Here is a 25,929-nt window from a genome sequence, read left to right on the forward strand (position 1 = left end):
TGCAAGCATGGGAGACCCCAGCCCTAAGGTGGGGTTGGGGGGAAGGGGCAACGGTGAGGAGCAGAGAGGGGCTGGCCCTCAGCCAGGCACCATGGAGGGCCATGGTGTGGAGGGGGAGTGGGAGAGACCCACAGCTGTGGGGGGATGGTCAGAGGTGGATGCCCCTCTCCAAAAAGCCATGGAGAGACATGCATCCCCATGCCGACAGATCCACAAGGCACAGCAGCAGCCCCACGGAGAGCCATGCAGAAACAGGGGACCATGGGGACACACCATCCTGGGGGACCACAGGTGCCACCCCCAGGACAGGGGGACAGAGAGGCTGACGCCACCCTCCCCCCAGCCCAGCAGCCTCACTAAACCAGCGGGGCACCCCTGCTCGATCTCAACAGTGAGCTGAGCCCTGACACGCTCATAGCACACGGGGCAGCCCTGCCAAGGCTGAGCCTTTAAATATGACCCGGCCACTCAGCGGGGAACCTCACTGCAGCCGGCATCCTTCTGCCTTTGCCTGGAATCCCCAGCGCAGGCAGCGCTCCCCTGCCCTCCCCGCGAGCCCTGCATCCCTGGAGAGGGATCGGTGTCCCACAGGGGCCAGATCTGTCCCTGTCCCCATCTCCCCCACAAACACGAACGCCAGGACCAAGCTTCTAAAAAACCAAGTACAAACTTTATTTTGTTTCTTTACAAAGGCACGAGCCTCTTTTTTTTTTTTCCACTTTCTTAACAAAATAGAATAGCTTCTCAATCAACACAGACCTGAAAATCGTAAAAAAAATACAAAAAAAAAAAAATAGGAAAAGGAACCAAGAAACAGCTGCAGCTGGGGGGGAACCTACCAAATACCACCAAGGCTCTACACACAACTGGCCTAAAACCCTACAGCCGGGTGGGGGGGTGGCGAGGGCGAGGGGGGGGAACACACAAAAATGGAGATACCCACCACCCCCCCCGCCCGCCATGACAGACCCAAGCGACACAATCACGAAATAGAAAAGCTCTTCGGAGCTGACAGACCCCGCAAACCGGATTAAGTGCTTAAAGGAGGGATGGGAGAAGGGTGGGGGGGACAGGGATGGGGACAGAGACTTGGGGCGGGGAGTAAAATCAGCCCCCAAACTGCCATCCCCATGCCGAGAAGGTGGGTGTTGGGAACGCCGGTGGGGTGTCACATGCCGGCCCTCCTGCCTGTGCTCCGATGGCATCATCTCAGGAATTTTTAATCTCCAAAGGGTTTTTCACTGCCCGGTGCAGGAGCTGTGGTGGGGCTGGTTGTACCCCGAAGCCAGGGGACCCTGTCCCACCTTTGCTGCCGTGTCACTTGGCATCTCCCCCTGCTTAAAAATGAACACTTAATTAAAAGAAAAAAAGAAAAACCACAAAAGAGGAGGAAAAAACAAATTAAGATCCCAACCGAAGGCCCTGTCCCAAGGGAACACCATCAGGAACACCGGGGCTGCTGCTAGCTTGGCAGGATTCCCTGCGAGACGGTGGGGGGAGGGGGGACAGTGATAAAATGGGGTGGGGGGGCTGCAAACCCCTGTCCCTAAAATCCCACCCCACCCCTTGCCATCCCACTGCACCCCGTGCCCCCCCCCGCTTCCCGCTGTGGCCGCCCTCAAGCGCCCACCACCCCCCAGGCTGAAGGGTGACCTTTGCCTGCTTCTAGCGCTCTGCTTTACAGTATTGGAAAAAGGTCATAAAAGAGACCCAAATCATGTTGTATTTTTTAAAAATTTCAGCATATTCTCTGACGTTTCCCGCCCCCGCCCCATCTCCCCTCCCCAGCTGCCGGCCAGGGGGTGTCAGGGCAGTTCCCCGTCCCCCGAGGGCTCTTCTTTGCTCTGGTCCATGGAGTCACTGTCGTTGCCCTCGGTGTCAGAGGCGGTGTCGGAGGCAGAGGGCTCAGGGCAGGCGCGTGCCGGTGTCACAATGACAGCGCGTCTCTGCTCCTCTTCCTGCAGCTGCTTCTCCTGCGTTCCCTCGATGTGTTGGATCGCCTGCCGATGACAACCACGGGCCGTCAGGACACCATGTCCCAGCTTCTGATGCACCCCGGGGGGGGCTGGGATTCCCCCAAAGCCCCCCCGCCACTGGCCTCCCCAATTACCCCCCTTACCTGAACGATGGTGTCCAGGTTTTGCCGGGATGTGGAGACTGTGTTGATGACTGAGGATGGGCCCATGGTGACCACGGTGACGTGATGGGAGGGAGGCGGCGCTGGAACAATCACGGTGGGGTGGTGGGTGGGTGCTGGGGGAGCATGTGATGGCAGGAGCTGGGGAGAGAAGCAAAAACCCCCAACCCGGTCAGCAGGGACCTGGGCACAGCAGCGATGGGGAGTGCATCATGCTTGTTTGTGGAATCCAAACTCCTTCCAGAGCCTGAAAAAGCTGAAGCAGCAGCTCAGCTGCACCAGTTCACCCATCCCGGATGGACGCGACAGGATGCCAGCTAAAAGCTGCCGTTAGCTTTGGCAGAGCAGAACGTGAAGGATTCCCTGTATCCCAAAGGGGGAAAAATCTGGGCTTATAAACCAGGTGAGACAAGCGCCAGCCCTCCCCATCACCCCGACCTGTGCAGCTGGGAACCCACCACACCCCTCAGAGATCCTCGCTGAAACAGTGGATGGGAAGATCCACCCTAGCAGGAGGCTAAGGAGAGTTCACCTAAAAATAGGCTGAACTTCCCCAGGAGGTGGCCGGCAGGAATCCTGCGGGATGCAGCTCTGCAGAAGCCAAAGGAGGGAAGAAGCTGGTTTCTCCCCCTCCCTTAGAAGCTGCTCAGACTGGCACGTCCCCAGGCTGAGCTCGAGGGCAGCAGTGAGCAAGGACCGGGTAGCAGCACTGCGCTGCCTCCTCACCGCACCAGGCTGGCGTAAGGCTCCCCCCACTGTTGGCAAATCCAACTGTGCCAGGGAAAAAGGCTGAAGGCTCCTGCCCCGCTGTCCTGCCACGCCTGCCCTGCAGCGCCGCCTGCCAGCTCGCCCGCTCCCCTTTCCCAGCCTGGCAGGTGGCAGGGAGCGATGTGGGGGTCCCCAAAACTCATCAGGGGTCACCCAGCGAGAGGTGAACCCCAGAGATGGGGCTGGCCTCCGTGCCACTGCAAGCCACCCATGCCAGCACAGAGAGCATGACCTGCATCAGCTGCCGGCCGTGGTGCCATCATGACTTGCTGGCATCACCCACGGATGGGATAGGTGCCCATTTATCACCCATGAGGGTGAGGAAACACGCCCGGTGTGAGGTGGAGCAGGACCCACAGCTCACCGGAGCGGGACCTGCTCTCCACCCATGCCTGGTGGGGAGGACCTAGGAGGGAGGGACACAGCACTGGGGTGGGATGAGTTGTGGGTGGCTGCATCCAGCACCTCCCAGCACAGCCTTGGAAAGCCATGGGCTCGCTCACGCCAAGCTGAATCCCTGACGCCAGAAAGCGACCTTCCCCATAAAAAACCCTCTGCACTGGGGAACAGAGCCACCTGCAAGCTGCCTCAGCATGGTCCAAGCCATGGATCCTCCCCCGCCCCTAAAACAGGGGTGCCTGCAAGCGCAGCCCACCCGAGCACTGTGGGAGGCTCTTCCAGTTCCCCAAGAACAAGCGCTTTGCTGGGACGTTGCTGTCCGACCCAGCCAGCTCACGAGAAAGCACATCACTGAACCATCCCGTCCCTCTGTATTTCACCAGCTGAGCACCTGGCTGCACCGCTCAGGGGGTGGAAGGCTACCAGGGGGTCCCCACAGGTGGGCTACGGCCAGGGTGGGCTGGGATGGCATCTGCACACTCACCTGGGTTCGGATCTGCTGCTCACGCTCTAGCTTCTCCTGGTGCAGCAACCTCACCTGTTCCTGTTGCTGCTGGAGCTGCACTTGCTGAGCGATCACCTTCAGCTTCTCGGGGTACATGTGGGCCTCCAGGGAGCGAACCTGCCAGCCGAGAGCACCCCAGCATCAGTGGGGAGCCCAGCCCGCTCCCGGCACGTCACCCTCCCCACCCCCAGCCACGGGCTGCCCCCCTCTGTGGGGTGGACGCAGCAGAAGCAGGGAGCCCACGGCCAAGCATGGAGCAGAGGTGGCCAGGGCAGCAGCCGCGCTGGCAGCACCGGCGTCCCTGGGGGGCTCCGGGCCGGGCGCGGCACAGCCCGCTAGAGGGCGAGCCCACCCCGCGCACGGCCGGCCGGGCCCGGCCCTGCGCGCCCTCACCTGCTCCTCCAGCATCATGCGGACCGAGCGCTCCTTGTCCAGCTGCTGCCGGAGCTCAATCATCTCCCGCCGCAGATCCTCAGCCTTCTCGTCCTCCCAGATGTCTGGCGAGCCGATCCCCTCATCTTTGTCCTCTGCCCGTCGCCGTTTCGGGGAGGAGCCGCTGAACTCCTGCACGGGGACAAAGTGTCAGGGGGGTGGGGACCAGCCCCGATGCTCTCCCCACCATCCGGATCACACTGGGGTGATGCCATCCCCTCAGCTGCCCCCCAGCACAGCTCCCGGCAGGGGTTCTCCCTGAGGATGGGGGCAACGCCTGGGGACAGATGGGCTCCTGCACCCTGCACGTGCCCATCCTCCTGGTCCTCACCACCCCACAGCCTCGTGCAAACCTGCTTCTCACACTGACACCCAGGACAGCTCAACCGGGCCACCTCAGAGGGGGAGCTGCCACGGGGCTGTACCCTGATACCCCAAATGGAAAAATGGGACCCCAGCCCTTCTCCCCCTGCCAGATAAGGGATGCTGGGTTGAACAGGGCTCCTCCATCCTGCCAGGAGGGTGCGAACCATCTCAGTTCCCTGGCTTATTAGGGCAGAAGGTCTCACCCTGACCCCAAGGAACAGGCGATGACATCCCCTCCCCAGCCAGCTGGGACTGTCCTGTCCCATCCCATCCCATCCCTGGGGTGTGCAGGCAGGTGCTACCTGGATGAACCGCTTGAGCTGGGTGTTCTGCTGCAGTAGCCGAGTCTTCTCCTGCTCCAAGGAGAAGATGTACTCGGCCGTCTGCTGGAGGATGGCCGCCTGCAGGAGAGCCAGGAGGGGCACGCTGAGGCAGGAGAGACTCCGGTGTCCCCACAAGAAGCCCCCCCTCCTGCTGAGCTCCCTCCCTGCCCAGGAGGCAGCAGCACCACCACTCCTTGCTCAGCCCCGACATCTCCATCCAGGGTCTGCTTCACCCCCAGGTCTTCCCTGGGCTTTCCACCATGGTGAACCTCCAGTTCACCCATCTCAGGAACCCGACCAGCTGCCAAGCACCAGCTCCTCTGCAGCAGGACCATCTCCTCACCCAGGCACATGCCACCCTGCTCCTGGGGTGCTGGGTGCTGTCACACACACACCCAGACCACTCCAGGACACCAGGTCTGCATCACACGCTCGCTCCCACCAAAGAAACCTCCCCAGGAGAGACCCCCATCACTGATTTAACATATGCAAATACCCCAAATTACTCTTACAACCCTGTTCTGCCCAACACGCAATGCCAAAAACTTCCACGTGCAGGACTGGCATCTGCATCCCACATTGCCGCAGCCCCAGTGATGTCCCACTCACCTTGCTGAGCTTCTCCCCATCCGTGTGTGGGATGAGGGTTTTCAGAGACTGGAAGCCAGCATTGATGCTCTGCATCCGCCTTCTCTCGTTGCTGTTGGCGATTTCCCTGCGTATCCGCCGCTCCTGGTCCCGCTGGGTCTCCGGAGTCAACGGGATGTTAGCCAAGCTACAAGAGAGGTTTGGGGTTAGGGACAAGGGGACTGTACCCCTGCTGCCAGCTCGCCCCCGCCATGTCCCCCCCTCTCTCCACAATGACAATGCCAAGATGCCAAAGGGATGGGAAACACGGATGGATGCCGATGGCTGCGGCACTGGTGCGCATGAAAGCGGGTGGGTGGGTTTCTCCAGCCCCGTACTCAAAGCTCTGGAGGGTGCATCGCCCCACTGCAGCCCCCCAGGTCCACCAGGCTCAGACACAGGCTGCCCAATGCCAGCGCTGGCGGCCAGCCTGGGCGAGGGGAGGGCAGGGCACGGTGGGGACCCCCAGGCGGGCGAGGGAGGCTGCGGGCCGGCCGGCTGCGTCCCCACGGGGCTGGCCAGCGTGTGTGGCCCCGGGAAGGCGGCTCCTTCCCTCCCGCCCCGCTGATGGCTTCCAGATGACAGCTCCCAGCAGAGAAGCCCCCGTCCCCACCCCAAGCCGCAGCTCCTGCCTGCTTCCTGCCACTGCCTCCTCGCCCCCCACGCCCTCGCCCCCCAGATGGCCCGGGAAATGCCTCCCAGCGCCGGCAATGCCGCTGGCAGCAAGTGGGGATGGTGGCGACGAGGGCTCTGGCCAGCCAAGGCCATCACCGATGGGCCCAGGGCACAAGCCCCCCAAGCAAAGCCCACCACCGTGGGGATCCAGCTCCTTCACCTACACCTCGCTTCTTCCCCAAAACACCCCAGGGAGCAGGGCGACTGGGTCCCAGCAAGGATTTTGGACGGCAGGGACGCCGAGCCTGTCGGGCAGTGGCTGGCACTGGCAATTAACACGCTGAGCACAGGGCAATGGTTGGCCACTACACCAAACCAACGCGACTGGCAGCCCCTGCCACGCCATTTCGCCTCCCCACTGCTGCCGGCAGCAGCGCCTGCCAGGGTGCCAGCAAGCACCCAGCACCCACCACCCGCCCGCCAGGCTGCCAGCACCAGGGGTGCTGCAGGGCACTGAAGACTAAACACAAGGGTTGGGGCAAGATAAGACAGGCTTCAGCCTCCCACTCGGGTGCCCATCGGCTCCGGGACAGGGAGACAGGACTGTCCCACCCAATGCCTTGCCAACACCGGGCTGGAAATCAAAGCCCGGCAGCCCTCCCACCTTCCCGGCGAGGCCACAGCAGAACTGTGGAGGTTTGGGAGCCCAGAGCAAAGCCAAGCCCTGCTCACAGCACCACTGTGTGCCCACACAGTGCCCGCAGGCTCCCAAGCCACCCATCGCCTGTTGTGACCAGGGAACACGCTGCCACTGCTCCGAGTACATGGGGACAGGGAAGGGGACCCCAGCTCAGCCCAGGGGGACAGGAATTTGTTTGTCCCCAACCACTGAGGCAGCATCCTGGTGCAGGCTGGCACCAGGTGCCAACTGCCCGCTGAACTGGTTGGTTCGCTCCCATGCAGCTCCCAGTGGGCGTCCTGGGGGGTGTGGAACTGGTATGGGTGCCTGGGGGTCTGCCCCACTCGCAGGCAGCAGCCGTCAGCCACATGAACCAAGAGCTGCCTGCGGACCATGGCACAGGGCTCCCACTTGCCTCCCTGCTCCTGCCAAAAACCAGCCCCAAGCTCATCCCCAAAACATGCCAAACCCCAGCTGGCCTCGGGGACATCATCCCTCTGTACAGGCAGTCTGTCCCCTGTCTCCCTGCAGCGATGCCTGGTAAGGTCGGGGAGGCGGCCAAAGCGCTGCTCTGGGATGTCGGACTGCCAGCTGCGGCCGTGCAAGGGGAATGGGATGGAGAGGCCCAGGACCGGGCAGCACGGAAGCGGTTTCTTAAATACCGGGGAAGGAGGAAGAGCCTGCTTCCTCACCGGCAGACCCCCCGCAACCTGCCCCAGCTGCTCTTCCTGGGAAGAGACCTGAGAAGTGACAGCAAAATATGGAAAGGAGGGAAAAAACCCACGGGTTCAGAAGCCTGCCAGGCACCCAGCACCACCAGGGATGGGGCAAGACAGAGGCAGGGGGAGCAGGTGGCACCCACCACAGCCCTAGCACCGGCGAGCAGGCCCCAGGGTGTCCCCAGCCTGGTGCCAGTGCCGTGGGGTTTGGGTTGGGCAAGTAGAATTTGGTGCTTCCCACCTCAGTAGCACAGCAGCCCCCAGTAAAGCCCAGCAGGGACATCACACTCGCCCAGACCTTGAGGGAAACAAACCCACGGGGGTGTCTGAGCCGGCCACTGCCACAGCACTGCCCTGGCCTGGCACAGAGACCTGGAGCTTGGCAGGCCCGTGGCAGATGCCCCACTCCGCCTGCTCACATCTGCAACTCGTGCTGCGGTGTGCACTGGTGCGCCAGGGAGGCACGGCCATGCAGGCAGGGACTCGCCAAGCTCCCCGAGGTCACAGGCAGGGTGTCCCCCAATTCAGAAGCAAGAGTATCCCCACGCCTGCAGGAAGGGCATCCCCAAGCTCACTAAGCTTGCAGGCAGCCTGCCCCTGAGGTTGCAAGCAGGGTGCACCTGAGCTGGCAGGCAGGGTGTCCCCAGGATCACAGGCAGGGCATCCCCGAGTGCCGGGAGCTCGCAGGCAGGGTGTCCCCAGGATCACAGGCAGGGCATCCCCAGGCTGCTGGAGCCCGAAGGCAGGGTGTCCCCAAGCTTGCACAAAGGGCATCCCCGAGCTCACTAAGCTTTTCAGGCAGGCTGTCCGAGGTTACAAGCAGGGTGCCCCCCCCCCCCCCGCACCCCCAGCTTGCAGGCAGGGCATCCCCCTGCACCACCAGCCCCCCAGGCAGGGTGTCCCCAGCTCGGGGCAGTGCAAAGGCAGCGAGGCTCCCCCAGAGCTCTGCCCCATGCCGGACCAGGTGTGGGGCCACGCAGACCCCGGGCCCCGGGCAGGACGGCTGCATTTCCCACCCCACACAGCCGCCCCTCCACCCCGGCCACGGGCCCACAGCCCCCTGCAGTCACCCAGGTGGGGGACCCCGGTGCAACCACCCCACAGCCCCGCACCCCTGCCCCACAGCCGCACCCCCGGGGCCTGAGGGGTGGGCACCCCCCGCGCATCCCCGGGACACAACCCCCCACCGCGGGTGGGCCCGTGGGGCACGGCTGCCCCATGGGGGGAGCGTGCGGCAGCCGGGGCAAGGCTGCCCCACGGCAGGGCCGGGCCTGCCCCACACGTGCAGCGGGGCCTGGCTGCCCCACGGCCGGGCTGGGCCCCACGGGCCCGGACTGCCCCACAGGGCCCCACGCCGCCCCCCAGGCGCGGCAGGCCCGGCCGCTCAGGCCCGCCTCACGGCGGGGCAAGGCCCGCGGGGGCGGCGGGGGGGTCCCTGTACCCCCCCCGGGGCCCGGAGCGCCGCGGGCCGCCCCGCGTGGCCCCGAGGGGCCTGTGCCGCCCCCCACGCGTGGCGGGGCCCCGCCGGCCGCCGCCTCCCCGCCAGGCCCCGCCGGCGCGGAGCAGTCCCGGGGCTCCGGCCCCGATGCGGGGCCGGGGAGGGGGGGGGGGACGGGCAGCCGGGGGTGCGGGTCCCCGATCCCCCGGGGCTCCGCCGGCGCGTCCCGGGCTTTGTGCCGCCGCCTCCCCGCACTACATGTCCCGGCAGCCCCGGGCACGACCCGCCTCCTCCGGGAGGGCTGCAGAGTCACGGCCAGGCCCGGCAGTAAACACACCCCCCCCGCGCACACCCCGCCGGACCCCCCCCCACCCCCCCGGCACACACCCCCGGACCCCCACCCCCGCAGCCCCCCCCCAGCCCCGCGGCGGGGGCGGCCGGGCGGCGCCTCCCGCTCCCGGCCACGCGTGGCCGCCCGGCCCCATGTGCGCGGCCGGGACCACGTGCGGGCGGTGGGGCTGCGGCGGCCGCGCCGCGCTCCCCCCGGCAGCGCGCCCCCTCCCCTCCGCCGCCAAAAAAAAACCCTAAAAACGTGTGGTTTTTTTTTTTATTGCTGCTCCCCCCCCCCCTCCCGCCCCTCCGCCGCCGGGGGTCCCCCCGCCTCCCCCGCGCCCCCACCTGCAGAGCCCGCCGATGACCTCCTTCTCGGATTTCCTGAAGTGTTGCAGGGACGGCACCTTCTGGGCCGGCACCATGAAGTACTCCATGCCGGGGGGGCGGCGGGGGGCGCCCGGGCCCGGCTCCGGCTCCGGCTCCGGCGGCCTCTGCCTGCGGCTCAAGGCGGGAAACAGCTGGTGCGAGCGCGGCTCCCGCCCGCCGCCTGCCCCCGCCCGCCGCCCCCGCGGCGCCGCCCCCGCCCGCCACCGGCCCATGTAAACAAAGGACGGCGCGGGGCGGGGGCGGGGGAGCGGGCCCGGCACCACCTCCCGCGCCGGGCTCGGGGCTCCGGGGCTCGGCCCGGCCCGGCCCGGCCACCCTGCCCTGCCCTGCCCTGCCCCGGCCCTGCCCTGCCCTGCCCTGCCCTGCCCCGGCCCGGCCCGGCCCGACCCCGGCCCATCCCATCCTATCCTATCCTGCCCTCGCCCCCCCCCCCCCCGATCCTGTCCATCCCATCCATCACATCCCGATCTGACCTGTCCCTGTCCCACCTCATCCCATCCTGCCCTAATCCCATCCTATCCCATCCCATCCTAACCTGTCTCATCCCCATCCCGACCTGACCCCATCCCATCCTTCCCTAGCTCCTCTGATCCTATCCTATCCCATCCCATCCTGCCCTGTCCCTATCCCACTTCATCCCATCCTGCCCTAGTCCCATCCTATCCCATCCTGACCTGTCTTGTCCCCATCCTGACCTGACCCCATCCCATCCTGCCCTAGCCCCTCTGATCCCATCCCATCCTATCCCATCCTGACCTGTCTTGCCCCCATCCCATCTCACCCCGCCCTGCCCTAGTCCTGTCCAATCCCAGCCCATCCTATCCGATCCCATCCTGCCCTAGCCCCTCCAATCCTATCCATCCTATCCTATCCCATCCCATCCTGACCTGTCCCCATCCCACCTCACCCTATCTTGCTCTAGTCTCATCCAATCCTATCCTATCCCATCCTGACCTATCTTGTCCTCATCTCATCCTGACCTGACCCCATACCATCCTATCGTGCCCTAGCCCCTCCGATCCTACCCATCCCACCCTATCCTATCCCATCCTGATCTGTCCCCATCCCACCTCACCCCATCCTGCCCTAGCCCTCTCCTCTCCTGTCTCATCACATCCCACCCATCCTGACCTGTGTTGTCCCTATCCTGTCCCATTCTGACCTGTGCTATCCCTATCCCATCCCATCCTGTTCTGTCCCCATCCCACCTCATCCCATCCTTCCCTAGCTCTATCCAGTCACATCCACCCTATCCTGTTCTGTCCTGAGACCATCCCATCCTATCTGGCACTATCTCCATTCAATCCTATCCTGTCTGTCCCCAGCCTGTCCTGCCCTGCCCTAACCTACCCTATCCTGACCTGTGTGGTCCCTATATCATCCCATCCTGACCTGACCCCATCCTACCTCATCCCATCCTGCCCTAACCCCACCCAATCCTACCCATCCTATCCCATTCTGTCCTGAGACCATCCCATCCCATCCAGATCTTTCTCTATCCCACCTTATCCTGTCCTGTACTGTCTTCATCCCATCCTCCCCTAGCACTATCCTATCCTAACCTACCCTGTCCTGACCTCTCTTGTTCCTATCCCATCCCTATCCCTTCCTGACCTGACTCCATCCCACCTCATCCCATCCTGCTTTAGCCCCATCCGATCCTATCCATCCTATCCCATCCCATCCCAACCAGTCTTGTTCCAATCCCATCCTACACCACCCCATCCAACCTCATCTGATCCTGTCCCATCCCACGCTGTCCTGTTCCCATCCTATCCTGCCTTATCCCTATCCTGTCCTATCTCATCCTGCCCTATCCCCATCCCATACTATCCTATCCTTCCTTATAGCATCCCATCCTATCCTACACCATCCTGTCTCGACCTGTCTTGTCCCCATTGCATCCTATCCTGTTCCATCCCATCCTGTGCCACCTTATCCTGCCCCATTCCATCCTGTCCCCATCCTATCCTGTGCCATCCTGTCCAACCTCATCTGATCCTGTCCCATCCCATTGTATCCCACACTATCCCATCCTATCCTGCCATATTTCCATCACAGCCTATCCCATACCATCCTGTCCTACCCCATCCCATCTTGTCCTGCTGCATCCTATATTATTCCATCCCATCCTATCCTACCCCATCCTGGCCTGACCTTGTCCCATCCTGTTCCACCCCACCTGATCCTATGCCCGTCCCGTCCCATCCCATCCTACTGTATCCCATCCCAACCTATCCCATCCCACCTCACTCCCTCCCATCCTGTGTCATCCCAGCCCATCCCATTCCATCCCACCCTACCCCATCCCACCTCAACCCATCCCATCCTGTCCCATCCCACCCGGTTCCCACAGGACCCGCCAGCCCCCATTCCCTCCGCCCCATGGCTCTGCCCCATAGTGTGCCAGCAGGGCTCGGGGACAGGGCCGGGGGCTGCTGGGGGGCAGGGGTGTCACAGGAGATTTTGGGGGCTGCCAGGCACCAGGGGGGTTCACAGCAGCCGCGGGGCTGCCAGGGGGCTCAGGGGTTTGGGAGTGACGTGGCTGGCAGGGGCTGTGGGGGCGCCCAGCACCAGCAAAGGCTGTGCAGGACCCCAGGGGAACCCGCAGACATCGCAGGGGCCAGGTGACCTCCCCGCACCTGCACCTAAAGCCCCTCCAGCACTGCCTGCGGGGGGCAAAGCACAGGGGGCGCAGGGGGGCCGAGATGGCCTTGCACAGCCGGGTGGGTGCCCCCCCACCAAGCCCCCAGCCCTTCGGACCTGGCAGGACAGGTTCCGCCTGTCCCTGCCCGCAGGCCCCCTGCCCATCCCTCCCCCCACTATGGCCACCCCTGGCTGGCTGGGGCCAGGAGCGGGGCGGGGGAGCACAGGGACCCCCAGTCTGTGCTTCCCCACCAGCCCCACAGCGCCCCATTCCGCTGCCAAGCCAGGGGGGTCCCCAAAACTGTGCTGGTGGCTGTCCCTGCCGGCCCCCTGCCTGTGTGTGCAGGGGAGGGGGCGTCCCGGGGGAAGCCGTGGCCCCCATCTGGGGGGACATGGTGCCAGTGGCCCACAGGGAAGCCAGGCGGGGAACATCGAGCCACCCCAGTGTCACCACAGATCCCCACCAGGGCCACCACCGCCATGGGGGGCTTCGCAGTCACACACAACCCCCCCCAGCTTTCACACAACACACACACACCCCCCCAAGATGCAGCTCAGCCCGTTGGTAGGTTTGGGGGGAGCAGAGACAGCGGGGTCTCCTCCCCCCCGACCGTTTTGGGGGGAAAAACCTCAAAAAAGGGAAAACATGATGGAAAAGTGGCAGCGGCCCCGCGGCCACCAGCCCAGGGAGGAGGGGGGCACCGCCGGGGGGACAGCAGCTCCCCCCCCCCAGTAAACCCACGGGTGGGGTGTGATTGCAGCCACCTGCGTGGGCCAGTGGTGCCCCCCGCGTCTGCCCCCATTTGGGGGGGCTGTTGGGGGCACAGTTGCTGCATCTCCCCCCCCCCCCCAAAAAAAAACACACGGGTGGGGTGTGGCTTCGCCCAACCGCGTGGGACAGTGCCGCGCCCCCCCCCACGTGTCACCCCCCGTTTGTGGGAGGGGTGTCAGGGACACAGCAGTGGGGGGAGCGTCCCCCCAAAAAATAACCCACAGGGGGATGTAACCCCGGCCAACGGTGTGGGACAGCGCTGCCCCCCCATGTCCCCCCTCTGGCGGCGGGGACACCCCAGCTGCGCCCCCCCCCGCCGACCACCCGCGGGGGGGGCGTGCCGCGGCCACCCGCTGGGCCGGTGCCCCCCCGCGGGCCCCGGGGAGGGAGATCCCCCCCCGGTGAGGGCTGCAGCATCCGGGCCGGCCCCGCCACATCCTGCCGCCGGAAGGAGCCGCGGCCCCGGCGCCCCGGGACAACCCCCCCGGGGGTGACGTCATGCGGAGGCCCCCGCCAGGCGTGACGCCAGCCGCGCTCTGTGACGTCACGCGGCGGGCGGGCGGGCGGCACCGCTCCTGCGGGGAGGGGGATCCCCCCCACCCCGGTGTACCCCGCCACCCGTAGTCCCCGGTGCGGGGCAGGGGGGGGCGCTCTGGTGGGCGCCGCCCCCCGCTTCCTGCGCCGCCACCGCGGGGGTCCCCCCCCGCCCCGCCACGTCCCCGAGGGGGGGACAGGGACACACCCGGGGGGGCCTCGGCTCTGCCGCAGCGCCCCAGTGACCTTGCGCGGGGGGGAGCGCGCGCGCGGGGGGGGGGTGTCCCCGCGTGTCCGCGCGCGCCCCCGTCCCGTCCCCCCCACGGGGCGGGGCTCCCCCCGGTGCCCCCCGGTGCCCCCCGCGGCGGGGAGGGGCCGGGCCCCGGCCCCCGCCCAGCTCCCGCCCGCAGCCGGGGCCGGGCCGGTCGGTGCGGGGCGGCCATAAATCACGGCGGGCAGAGCCCCCGCCCCGCCGCCGCCCTCCGCCGCCGCCGCCCGGGGGGACCGGGGAGGGGGGGGGGCGCAGAGCCCCGCCGCCGCCGCCCCCGCCCCCAGCCCCTGCAGATGTGGCGGAGCGGCCCGGCGGCCCGGCAGCGGGGGGGCCCGCTCCGCCAAGCCCCGCTCCCCGCCCCCGCTCCCCGCCCGCCGCCGGCGCTGAGCCCCCGCCGCAGGTACGATCGCGCACCGGGGACCGGCGCTTTGTCGCGCCGCCGCGCCCGGGGTGGGGGAGAGAAGGAGGATGAGGATGCTGCCACCGCGGGGGGCGGGTGAACAACAGCCTCCTTGGGAAGCCCCTTCCCCGCCCCGCGGGGGCCCCTGCCCGGGGGGTGCGGGGGGGTCCCTTGGCTCGGCACCTGCAGCCCCCCCGCCGCGGGCAGCGCGGGGGGGGCGCGCACGGACGTGGCCCCGCTGCAGCCCCGGGGCGCAGGAGGGGAGTGAGGGGAGGGCGGCCGGGGCGAGGGGCTCCCCGGGGGGGTACGCGGGGTGGGTGGGGGAAGAGGACCCCCAGCACTGCCCAGTGGGTGCCAGGGGGGTGCCTGTCACCCGTGGTTCCCCCGCGCCCGGGGCCGGTGTCCTGACCTTGGCCGTGGGGCGGGGGCTGCGGCGGGACGTGCTCGGTGGCTCTGCCCGGCTGCGGCCACCCCCGGGGACCCACCGGTGTGTCCCCACCGCGCGGGGAGGGCAAAGCGGGGGGGGGGGGGGGCTTCGGCCGGGGGCCACTGCTCACCCCCTGGTGCCCGTCATGGGGGGCTGGCGGCCCTCGGGGGGCCGAGGCGTGGGGTGGCAGAGCCCAGGCTGCGCTGGCACGGAGGGGGCTTGGGGAGTCGGCTGGGGTGACCCCCTCCCTGAGGTGCCAGCAGCAGGGGCCGAGGGCTGCCACAGCTTGTCCCCAGGCGCTGCTGCAGGGGCTCATCCCCTGCCCCGCCTGGAGAAACCCCTCTGCAAGTGGCCACCTCCTCTTCCCAGCACCTTTGTGTCACCCTGCTGTTACCACGTCCCCGTAATCCGGGGTCCCTGTGTCCCCCCCAGCCCCGTGCTGCTGCCGCGCCCCAGGGTCCAATCTGCTGGGTGACAGGGGACCAGCCCAGCTCCTGTCCCTGCATGGCCCGGCTGCGTCCCCAGGCAGAGGTGGCAGGGTGTGTGCTGCTGGTGGCCCTGCCGTGGGGCTGTCCCACAGGGGGAGCGGGCTGGCCTCAGCCCCCCACTGGGATCCCCACAGCCGCCACGCACCCAGGAAGGGGGGACCACGGTACCAGCTTGGCTCAGGGACCAGGGCCACAGCCACTCCTGGGGACAGTTACCAGCCTGGGTGTCATGGGGTGGTGGGTGCTGGGGGGTTGGTGACAAGCCAGAACCACCAGCAGGATGTGGCCCCCTGGGCTCCACTGAGGGGTAGCAGTGCTAGTGCTGCCCACAGTGGGACAAGGTGGGCAAGTGGGTCCCACGGTGGCCCATCTCCTCCTGCCACCATCTGTGGGCACGGTGACCGGGGCAGCAGCGGCGGCACAGAGCCTGGCAGTGGGGCTGGGTTCTGCCAACCCACCCACACCACCCCGGCATGGCGGGGGGGGCTCCCAGGGCTGCCCGACCTTTGCGGCGGTGCCAGCATGCCGCTGCCAGCCCTGCCAAGTGCCACCACGGCGAGGGGGGGGGCGAGCTCTGCCTGCCCACAGTGCTGGCACTGCGCCTGGGGTCACCATCGCCCCTGGGGTGGCGCAGGCCTGGCCTTGGCATCCCTTGCCATCGCCAAGCCCACCGTGCCACCGGGAAGTCTCTGCCCCGCAGCCCCCCCAGCTCGCGCTATTCCTGGTGGGTTTTGTGCCGCAGCTGGGGCTGTGGGGTGGGGGCTGTGGGGGGTGACAACGCGGCCATGCCAGCAGCGGGGTGGCCCGGAGACCTGGCACCCCGCCAGCTGCACTGGGGTCACCCCGGGTCCCCCAGCCGTGCTGGGTAGCGGGGGGGGGGGGGTCTCGGGGGACCTCAGCTCAGCTGGGGGTGGGTGGAGGGGTGTCCCCCAATGCCTAGGCTCTGTCCTAGTGGCCCCCGCCTGGACTGGGAAGCCCCTGGGTCCAGTGCCGCGTTGGACTGGTTTGAACTGGTGCGGTGTGGGGGGGGCTTGCTGGGCGGCCGGAGGGGAAGCCGGGCTGGCAGCGCCTGGCGCGGGCAGGAGAGGCCGGGGGGGGGGGAGCAGGGGCCTCACGCGGGGGCCGCAGGTGCCGGGGCGGGCAGCCAGGCCACCGTGGGGGCTCGTCCCCGCGCCCCCCGCCCGGCGCGGCCCCCCCCCCCCCGCCCGAGCGGGGCCGGTTCCCAGGAGCCCCGGCGGCCGCGTGGTTTGGCAGCCGCCTGCCCGCCCGCCCGCGGCCGCGCCGGGAGCCATGGCGTCAGCGGCTGGAGGCCCCTTCCCACCCGCCCCGCCCGGCCGGCCTGCGCCCCCGCCTGCGCCGCCACCCCCCGGACGCAGGACCCTAGGGATGTGGGGACAGGGCCACCCTGGGGCAACCGGCCCCGATGCCTGGTCCAGCCCCCTGCGTGGCCCCCACCTTTGGGGGGCTGCCAGAGTGCTGTCCCGCTTGCGTGGGGGGGGGGGTCCCGCCCCAGCTGCCCCAGCCCCCTGGCTGTGGGGTCCTGCCCCCGTCCCTCTGTCCTCAAGCTGTGCCACCGGGCTGTGGGGCACGTGGCGGGTGGCCAGAGCCTCAGAGCCACGGGGGGGCTCTGGGTGGGGACACCCTGTGGGGCAGGTCCGGCTGTGGGTACAGGGTGAGGACCCCCGGTGGGCTGGGACCCCGCTGCGGGGCAGCCCGCATGGCTGTGGGCACACAGGAGGGTGGCTCTGCCACAGGGCATGGGACCCTGCTATGGGGCAGGCCCCACAGCTATGGGAGGAGGTGGAGGCTCAGCCAGGGGACCCTCCCCCCCATTGGAGAGGAGGGACCCCCACTATGGGGCAGGCCCCATGGCCACTGGGGGGGGGGCTTAGGGATATAGCCCCCCTGCAGGGCAGGGGAGCCTGCTATGGGGCACCATGGGAACTTGGGACAGGGGTCCCCCAATGGGGCCAGCCCCATGGGCAGGCTGGGGGCACCGATGCCGTAGGGGGGTGCAGGCGGGGGGTCCCCTGCCCCGCCAGCCAGGCCCCCAGCCCCCCGCAGCTCCTCCGCATTCCTCAGCGTCTGAGCTGGGCTGGACCCCCGCCAGCGCAGGGGGGCCCTGCCGGCAGGGCGGGGGCCGGGCCCCCCGGGGTGGGGTGGGGATGGGGGGGCCCCCACTGCCACGTGTACTGGGTGCGCAGTGCCCCCCAGCATGGCCCCTCGGCTGCCCCCACCCTGCCCTGGGCAATGCGGGTGGCCGGGGGGGCGGCCCACAGGCAGGGGACCGGATCCGTGCTGGTGGCTCAGGCTGGGGCGCTCACTCCTGCGCTGAGCTGCCCGTTCTCGGCTGCTGCTGCACGTGTGGCCGCTGAGCCGAGGTGGGGGGCGATCAGCGGGGACACAGGGTGGGTTGGTGCCGTGGAGCTGTCACCCTGGGGACAGTGGCACTAGGGGGGGTCAGGGTCCCCCTTTATGTCCTGGGAAGTGGGGGGTGCTTGCAGGCCGCGCCCTTGCTGACTGTGCCGTGCCGTGCCACGCTGTGCCATGCTGCACTGTGCCGCACCACACTGTGCCACACAGTGCCGTGCCGGGCCATGCCACGCCGTGCCGGGCCATGCCACACCGTGCCATGCCAGGCCGTGCCGCGCCATGCGGCAGGCAGCCCCTGCCCGGCCCCGGCAGGCAGCAGCGTTGGCCGGCGGGGAAGGGGCCCCGGCGGGGGAGGAAGCTCTGCCGCCTCCGGGGCTGGGGCCAGCGGGCTTGGCCGCCCGGGTCACTGCCGGGCTGGTGGCCGCCACCGCCCGCCCCTGCCGCTGGGAAAGACCTGGCTGGGGCAGGCCCGTGGGGATGGACGGATGGACGCCGGGGGTGCGGAACGGGGACACCGCAGCTCCGGGGCCGCCGGTGCCCGGGAGACTTGGCAGTCCTTGGCAAGGTTTGGTCATCGGCCAAGGGGCTGCGCCGGCCCCGGGGTTGGCGACGCAGGGAGGACGCTATGGGGACACCGAGGGGCCGCTGGGGGCCCCCCAGTGCCTTGCCCTGCCCTTTGCCCGCTGCAGGAGGGGGCCGCAGCAGGGTGGTCGGAAGGGACGGCACAGTCCCCATGCCAGCACCACAGTCACCAGCGCCTGCTCGGCCTCCGGCCCAGAGCAGAGATGGGCATCGCCATGGGGCCGGGATGGGGCGATGCTTCAAGTGGCACCAGTGCCCCCCATCCCCACGGTGACCCCTGTGTGTCCCCTGCAGCGCCCGCCCTGGCACCATGCATTCGTTGGAGGAGCCACTGGACCTCAAGCTGAGCATCTCCAAGCTGCGAGCGGCCCGGGAGAAGCGGGGTCCCCCTGGTCTCCGACCCCGTGCTCCCCAGCGCCCAGACACCCCGCCGGCCGGGGATGGCCGAGGGGGGAGCCGGGGGGGTCGCCGGGCCATGCCGGCCTCGCCATCCCCTGGTCTTCTGGCGCATTCCAGGCTGGTGGAGGCACAGGACGGGCGATTTTCCACAGCGCCGGTGGTGGACCTCAGCCTCTCGCCCCGCTCTGGTGGGGAGTCTCCGGCTGGCAGCGCCTCGCTCTCCCCCGAGCGCCAGGGCAGCGGGGACCTGCCAGGTCCCCTCACCCCCCACGTAAGTACGGCTGTGCCCCCCACCCTGTGAGGTGTCCCCAGCAGTGGGGACTGTGCCTGGGACAGCGCTCCTGACCTTGGCAGCGTGCCTGGTGCTGCCGGTGACGCAGCCCCCCTACCGCCGTGTGTACATACGCTTTGGGGCCAGTGTCCTGTCTGGCCCCCTCTGTGCCCCTCGACCCCAGTGGCATCCCCAGGGTGGTTCCTGAGGGGGAGCTATGGGTGGTTCTGGGGTCTCTATCCATCCCCCACCACCCCCTCCCCTCCGTCTCTGTTCCAGGATTTCCAGTCCCTGCGCTACATCGATGGCCTCCCCAGCTCCTTCCAGTTCTTCCTGCCTCTGCAGGAGGGGCCCTGCATCTGCCCCCCACCGCCTTCCTGCCCCCCAGCAAGGAGAAGCGCCTCCCCCCCGAGCTGCCTCTGCCCAAGCAGCTTGTCTGCCGCTGGTCCAAGGTCAGCGGGGGGGGCAGGGGGGGCTGTGTGGAAGTTTTGTGGCGCTGGGGATCATGATGGGGGGCTTGGAGACAGCACAGGGGCATTGCAAGAGTTGGGGGGGGGGAAGTGGGGGGTCCCACACAGGGGCATTTTGGGGCTGGAGAAGGGATGCAGGGTTGGAAGGCCATGGCAGAGCTCTGGGGCTGGGGGGGGGTGGAATGTGGGGGTGATGTGGAGCTGGGGATTTGATGTGGGGGTGGGGTCGTCCAGATGCTTTATGGGGCTGGGGGTGGGTATAAAGGGCTGGCATGGGGGCACACAGGGGCATGTGGGGCTAGAAGGCCATGGCAGAGCTTTATGGGGCTGGTGGGGGGGCTGTGTGAGGCTGGAGGGGACAAGCAGGGACAGTTTGGGGCTGGAGGGGGGGCGATGGGAAGCTGGGGGCTGTGCAGAGATGCTGGGGGGTGACACGGGGCTGGGGGGCATCATTCAAAGGGCTGTTTCCATGTCCCCAGATGCTGGTGCTGCTGCGCATGGGATACGGGGTGGGAGCTGGGGGGGTGAGAGGCAGGGGCTGGCCCTGGTGGGTGTCCTGGCCCCCCCTGGTGCTCCCCCCACCAGGTCACCTCACCCCCGGCCTCCTGCCCACAGTGCAACCAGTTCTTTGATCTCCTGCAAGACCTGGTGGACCACGTCAACGACTTCCATGTCAAACCTGAGAAGGACGCGGGCTACTGCTGCCACTGGGAGGGCTGCGCCCGCCACGGCAGGGGCTTCAACGCCAGGTGGGCAGGGGGGGCTCCGGGCACCGGGAGGGGGCTGCTCTGAATTACCATGGGGAGACAGGAGCCCAGCACTGGGGGCGGTGCAGAGGGGAGGTCTCCATCCATCCATCCAGCCAGCCAGCCCTCTGGCTGCAAGGTCCTGGGGGCCTGGATGACCACGCTGGATGTCCCTGTCCCCCCCCTCATAGCCAGGGCATGGGGACAAGGAGATGTGCTAGGGCTCCAGGACTGATCCTCCCCTGGGATGTCCCCCCAACGCTGGCAGGTACAAGATGCTGATCCACATCCGGACACACACCAACGAGAAGCCACATCGCTGTCCCACCTGCAACAAGAGCTTCTCGCGCCTGGAGAACCTGAAAATCCACAACCGCTCTCACACAGGTCAGCGCAGGCCGCCATGCTTGTCTGGGGGAGCAGGGAGGCTTGGGGCGGGGGGGGGGGGGGGGGGGGGGGGGGCACAGGGGACCCAGCAGGGCTGGCTGTGCCCTCCGGCAGACCTGGTGATGTGCTGTCCTGCAGGCGAGAAGCCCTACATCTGCCCCTACGAAGGCTGCAACAAGCGTTACTCCAACTCCAGTGACCGCTTCAAGCACACCCGCACCCACTACGTGGAGAAGCCCTACTCCTGCAAGATGCCGGGCTGCCACAAGCGCTACACCGACCCCAGCTCCCTCCGCAAGCATATCAAAGCCCACGGCCATTTTGTCTCCCCCGAGCACCCGGAGATGCTCAAGGTCCACCCGCCTCCCAAAACGCCCCTGGGCTCAGCAGAGGTGCCCTACGTTAACGGGGCGCAGCTCGTGATCCCCAACCCCGCCGCCCTCTTCGCTCCGCCGGGGCTGCCGGCGTTGCCCATCCCTTTGGTGCCGGCACCGCTCGACCTCAGCGCCTTGGGCTGCGGGGCTGCGGGCGCCCTGCCCGCTCCACCGGGCCCCGTCCTGCCGCTCAACGGCGGCCCCTTGAACTTGGCCAAGAGCCCGCTGCTGCCCTCGCCCTTCGCAGCAGGGCTGGGGCTGCCCATCATGTCGCTGCTGGCCGGCGGGGCCAAGGCCGAGGGGGAGAAGGGCAGCGGGGCTGAGGGGCGGCCGCCCAAGGTGGGCAAGGGGCCGGAGAGTCGGAAGGAGAGGGGCGAAAGGACGGAGCTGGGGCGGCCGCGGGCCCCCCCCGAGAGCCTGGCGCTGCTGCCAGGGGCCGTGCTCGACCTCTCGGCTGGAGTCGGTGCGGGGGGAAGCCCCGAGGCGCTGCCCCCCGGCTGGGTGCTCATCCCCCCCGGCTCCCTGCTGCTCAAACCCGCCGCCGTGAATTGAGGGGTCCGACGATGCCCACGGCCAGCCACTGGCCGGCGGGCAGATCCCGCTCCCTAGGGATGGGGGGGGGTGTCTCACCCCCTCCTCCCCTCCACAGCCCCCCCCAGCCCCGGTGGGGCCTCGTTCGTGCTTTTAACCATCACGAAAGAAGAACAGACTCTTCTGAGAAAAGCAATAATCCCTCGGTGGCCGGAGCCAGCTGCAACCCCGTGCCAGGGGTGGCCCTGGGGCAGGTGGGGGGGTACAAGGCGGGGGTTCCCCCTGCACCCCCCTGGCCTGGGCAGCTGGATACGCCGCTATTTATTTCTTGACCAGCCCCCTGCTCTGCCAGGGTCCCGCTTGGGTTCATCTGCTGCCACTGACTTGGCGTCTCCCTGCCCGAGGCCTTGGCACCGCCAGTGGCGGTTTAGGGGGGCCACAGCCCCCGGCCTCCCACCACGCGGACAGAGGGGTGACAGCTCGGGGACCAACCGCTCCCACAGCCCTGAGCTGTGCCTGGCTGTGCCATCCAATCCTGCCTGGCTGGCACAGCCACAGGCAGCGCCGTGGCCACTGCACCTCTGCGCCAGGCCCAGCTGGCTGGGCACATGCCGGCCCGGTGCCCAACTGCATCCCTCCCGCTCTGCGGCCACCCTCATCCCCTGCCGCCTCCCCGGCCCTCCCCGTGACAAGGCACACGGCCGCGTGTGCTGCTCGCCGTGCCGGCTCCGCGCCGGGGCAGAGCCACCCTGTTTAGCTACGTTCATACCTAACCACGTACCGCGAGCGCATGCGGGCAGCGGGCAGCGCGGGCAGGACTCCAGGCACCAGCGGAGCTGCTGCCGGTGGCGCGTTGGCACCAGCTGGCAGGGCACCTGCTCCTCCGGACATGCCGAAGGGATGTTTCCAGGTGAGCCCCCCCCAGGCCACAGGGCAGCGTTGGGGCAGGCAGGATGCTGCTGCCATGCCAGGAGTGGGCAGCATGCTCAGCACCTCTCCCAGCACGTGCAGGGGGGGTCCCCATGTACCTCCTGCTGCCGAGCAGGACCCCCAGCCCATGGCTTTCTCCAAACCAGGGCAGTGGGGCCCTCCCCGGTCCTTCTCCCTCCCCGCTGGAAGGAGCCCCCAGCTGCGTGTGCCCTGCGGGGAGCAGGTCTCCCTGCCCTCACCCTCCTCGGGCTGGGGCGCAGCGGCTGCCCGGCGCTGCCACAGCCCCGGCATGGCCGCGGGTCATCGACCAGGCCGCCCCGGCCAGTGTACGTCTCCTCGCTCCTTTGTTGGTTTGTTGTTGCACATTCCAGGACATCAGTATTTTAACGGTCGGGTGGCCGCAGAGCGGGAGGGGATGCAGTTGGGCACCGGGCCGGCATGTGACCAGCCAGCTGGGCCTGGCGCCAGAGGTGCAGTGGCCACGGCGCTGCCTGTGGCTGTGCCAGCCAGGCAGGATTGGATGGCACAGCCAGGCACAGCTCAGGGTGGGCTGTGGGAGCGGTTGGTCCCCCGAGCTTGTCACCCCTCTGTCCGCGTGGTGGGAGGCCGGGGGCTGTAGATGATGGGTGCGACCTCGGGGGCATGGCCAGCTCTACCGAACGTCATGGTGGGTCCCCCGCCCTCCAGTCACGCAGTCCTCAGTGCCAGTGAAAGCCCTGCCAGGGGTCTGCAGGGCAAACCGCGGGTGTGGGGCAGCCGCAGTGTCCCCCTACAGCCCCTCAGCCCGACCCAGCAGCTGTCCCGGCTGCCTGCCGTGGTGGGAGATAGGGTAACAGCACTCCCGTGGTACAGAGCCAGAGGCCAAGAGCATCTGAACCTGCCAAGGAAAATAGCTTCTGCAGCCTCCCCGCGTGCCACTTGAGCCCTGGCAGCCCTCGGTGCCTTGGGGACACCCCCTTCTTCCCCCAGCTGCCTCCCTCCTCCTCCCCAGAGCAAACTCCAGCCCCTCACAGGGGCTGATCCCCAACTGGAGCAGTGGGCAGAGGCGGGCAAGTCCCCTCTCCCCAGAGCACAGAGGCAACCAGGCCAGGTGCTGGGGGACATGGCATTTATGGCTACCTATAAGTTAAGGGTGAGGGACATGGGGTGCGGGGTGGCAGGAGTCACGTCTCAGCCTTCCACCCCTTCTCCTTCTCGTCCTTGGCCTGGATGCGAGCTCACTCATCCAGTCGCTCCTTGGCTCTCACCACCTGAGGGACACGGAGGGACCGGGTGACGCGGAGGGATGGGGCTGCCCCCACCCCTCCCACCCTTGCCCGAGGTGACACTCAGGCTCTGCCTCCTCCAAATCCCAGGCAGGAGAAGGTGCTGGGGCCAGTGCTTTCTCACCTTTGACTGCAGGTAGAAGGAGCCGCCCACCGACTTGTCATTCACCTTGAACAAGTGGTCGTAGTTCTGCCAAAGAGAAGCTCCCCATCAGATTTACCTCCTCCACCCTCCCTGGCCTGAACCCCGGTGGCCTCCCACTCTTTGCAGTGGTGCTGGAGGTGACAAGCATGACCTTGGGGACATGGCTGGCTCTGCCCGACCCTGCAGTGGGTCCCCACACTTCTGGTCAGGCATCTCTGGGGAGACCACATCCCCTTCCTTGAGCAGCACTGCCAGGCAAAACGCAGGGGCCATGCCTGGCAATCTGCTAATGCCCGCAGGCTGCCAGCCTGCTTCTCCCAGCTAGGGTAAGGAAACCTCAAACTGGGATTAACTGGGCCCAGGACAGCACCCACACTTCCTGCAGGGACCAGTCGTCACCCCCACGCCAGGCCAGCAGCTGTGGCGAGGGCAGGACCCTGCCAGCACCATCCCTTCCAGCTCCGAAGGACCCCTCTACCTTCTGGATCTCCTCTGGGTTGAGGTTTGAGACATTGAGGATCTGCTGAGCTTCCTGGAGGCTGATGCCAATGATCCTGGAGGCGGCAGCGGACTGGGGCCTCTCCGAGCGCCCCTCGCGCGTCTGCTGCTGCTCGGCTCGCTGCCCGGAGACACCGAGGGTGTGAGTCCCCGCAGCGCTGCACACCCCCGGGGACCCCTAGGCCTTGGGCAGGGGCCAGGCATCAAAGCCCGTGAGCTCTGAGGTGCTCAGATCCCAGTTTTCACTCCTCTGCCCTCCTCACGTTGCTTCCAGCCCACGGGGGTCACCTGCAGAGGTCCCCAGTGCTGGGGAGGTGGCAGGAACTCGGGGGGGCACCCGTCTGCTGTCAGTGCCCACAGCGAGCTCTGCTGTTCGCAGGCAGGGCTGGGGCTACCATGTCCAAGAGGACCATCCCGCTGCGTCCTTTGGGGCTGCTGGGATGTCCTGGAGCCAGGCAGTGGTGCCGGCTCCATACCGGTGCCTGGGTCCAGCTGCTAGGAGCCTGGGACGAGCTGAAATGCCACTAGGCTGGCACCAGGACATGGGTGCTGACCGTCACCCTGCGACAAGCCAGGCAAGGGCCCCCTCCAGGCACAGCCCCGGGGCCGGGAGCGGCGGGGTGCCCGGGGAAGGCAGGGGACACTCTGCACGCGGAGTGGCATCCCTATGCCAGGGCCGGCAGCGCGGCTCCTACCTGCGAACTCCTGGCGCAGCGCCCGCATGAAGGCCCGTCCGACCACCTGGGCCCCCACCAGAATGATCTGCGCCAGGTACTTGGCCCTGCGGGGACACCCTGCTGTCACCCCGCTGTCACAGCTGCCCCGGGCCCTGCCCCCAGCCCTGGCAAAGCCCTGGCACCTCCCCTCGGGCCCTGCGCAGCCCCGACCCCGGTCCCCCCCTCCCCGTCCCCTGTCCCCCCGGGGCCCGGCCCTGCCCCTCCCCGGTGCTGTCACACCGTGGCTCGGCGCAGCCCCGGCCCGCTCCCCCCTCCCCAGGCCCTGTCCCCCCAGAACCGGCGTCCTCGCCCCGCCCCGGGCCCCAGGCCCCGCCCCGAGCCCTGTCCCTCCACCCTCGGGCCTCGTCCCGGCGCCGCCGCCTCCACCGTCCCCTCTCACCATGTCCCTGCCGCCGCTTCCGCCCCCCGCGGTCACGGGGTCAGAGAGCGAAGGTCGCGGCGGCCACCGAGACGGCGGCGGACGGCGCAGAGCGGCCACACAGGGCCCTCCCTCGGCGGGCACCGCGCCCCCCTGGCGGCCGCGCCGAGCGGGAGGGCCCGGCGGGCCCGCGCTGCGCCTGCGCAATGGGCGGCCTCATCCGGGCGGGCGGGCGAGGCCCGCCTCGCGGCCTGTTGCCGTCCCCTCCCGGTCCCGTGTACGTGTCCCCGGCACCGGCCCGCAATCCACGGCAAGGACACGGCTGCTGGTGCAGCGGCTTTAATAGCGGGGCCGCCCGCGTCGGGCCCGGGGCTGCTGCCTGGCCTGGTGCAGCGCCTGGGCCTAGGCCTTGTTGTGCCTCCCCTCAGCTGGGTCGGCCCTGCGGCTGCTGCTCCTGCTCCTGATCCTCCTCTTCATCCTCCCCGCCGAGCCCGGGCGGGTGCGGAGGCCCGGCCTAGTCCTGTGAGAAGCCCGGTGCGGGTGAGGGGCATGGCCGGAGTGACCCCAGAGGTCATGTGTGTCGTGTCCCCCCCAACA

At 68.2% G+C, this 25,929-nt stretch overlaps 4 protein-coding genes across 5 annotated transcripts in view; 1 reads left to right on the top strand and 3 right to left on the bottom strand.

The window, feature by feature from the left end:
- Positions 1–648: 648 nt before the first annotated feature.
- TFAP4 (transcription factor AP-4) lies at positions 649–10,004 on the bottom strand. Its single transcript, XM_056338012.1, has 7 exons — positions 9,687–10,004; positions 5,540–5,705; positions 4,910–5,008; positions 4,203–4,373; positions 3,789–3,926; positions 2,120–2,278; positions 649–2,000 (listed from the first exon to the last, which is right to left on the bottom strand). Exons 1-7 carry the CDS (start codon positions 9,938–9,940, stop codon positions 1,806–1,808), a joined length of 1,182 nt encoding a protein of 393 aa, XP_056193987.1. The 5' UTR covers positions 9,941–10,004; the 3' UTR covers positions 649–1,805.
- Positions 10,005–14,101: 4,097 nt separating this feature from the next.
- GLIS2 (GLIS family zinc finger 2) lies at positions 14,102–22,715 on the top strand. The gene is given in 7 exon segments (XM_056338185.1): positions 14,102–14,351; positions 18,516–18,891; positions 19,171–19,231; positions 19,234–19,343; positions 19,977–20,110; positions 20,376–20,494; positions 20,633–22,715. Coding segments are annotated over 7 exon segments (1,695 nt in total). The 5' UTR covers positions 14,102–14,244; the 3' UTR covers positions 21,421–22,715.
- Positions 22,716–23,423: 708 nt separating this feature from the next.
- On the bottom strand, positions 23,424–25,569 carry PAM16 (presequence translocase associated motor 16). Its single transcript, XM_056335959.1, is given in 6 exon segments — positions 23,424–23,579; positions 23,719–23,784; positions 24,218–24,313; positions 24,315–24,358; positions 24,933–25,016; positions 25,353–25,569. Coding segments are annotated over 6 exon segments (381 nt in total). The 5' UTR covers positions 25,357–25,569; the 3' UTR covers positions 23,424–23,492.
- Positions 25,570–25,655: 86 nt separating this feature from the next.
- CORO7 (coronin 7) overlaps positions 25,656–25,929 on the bottom strand; it is a 38,804-nt gene continuing 38,530 nt past the window's right edge. For both annotated transcript variants that reach the window (XM_056335956.1, XM_056335957.1), the window contains one exon: positions 25,656–25,852. In XM_056335956.1, coding sequence (XP_056191931.1) covers positions 25,847–25,852 — 6 coding nt within the window. In that variant the 3' untranslated portion in view covers positions 25,656–25,846. The remainder of the gene's footprint in view (positions 25,853–25,929) is intronic.

The sequence above is a fragment of the Falco biarmicus genome, chromosome 4 (genome assembly GCF_023638135.1).
Source record: "Falco biarmicus isolate bFalBia1 chromosome 4, bFalBia1.pri, whole genome shotgun sequence".
Lineage (NCBI taxonomy): Eukaryota > Metazoa > Chordata > Aves > Falconiformes > Falconidae > Falco > Falco biarmicus.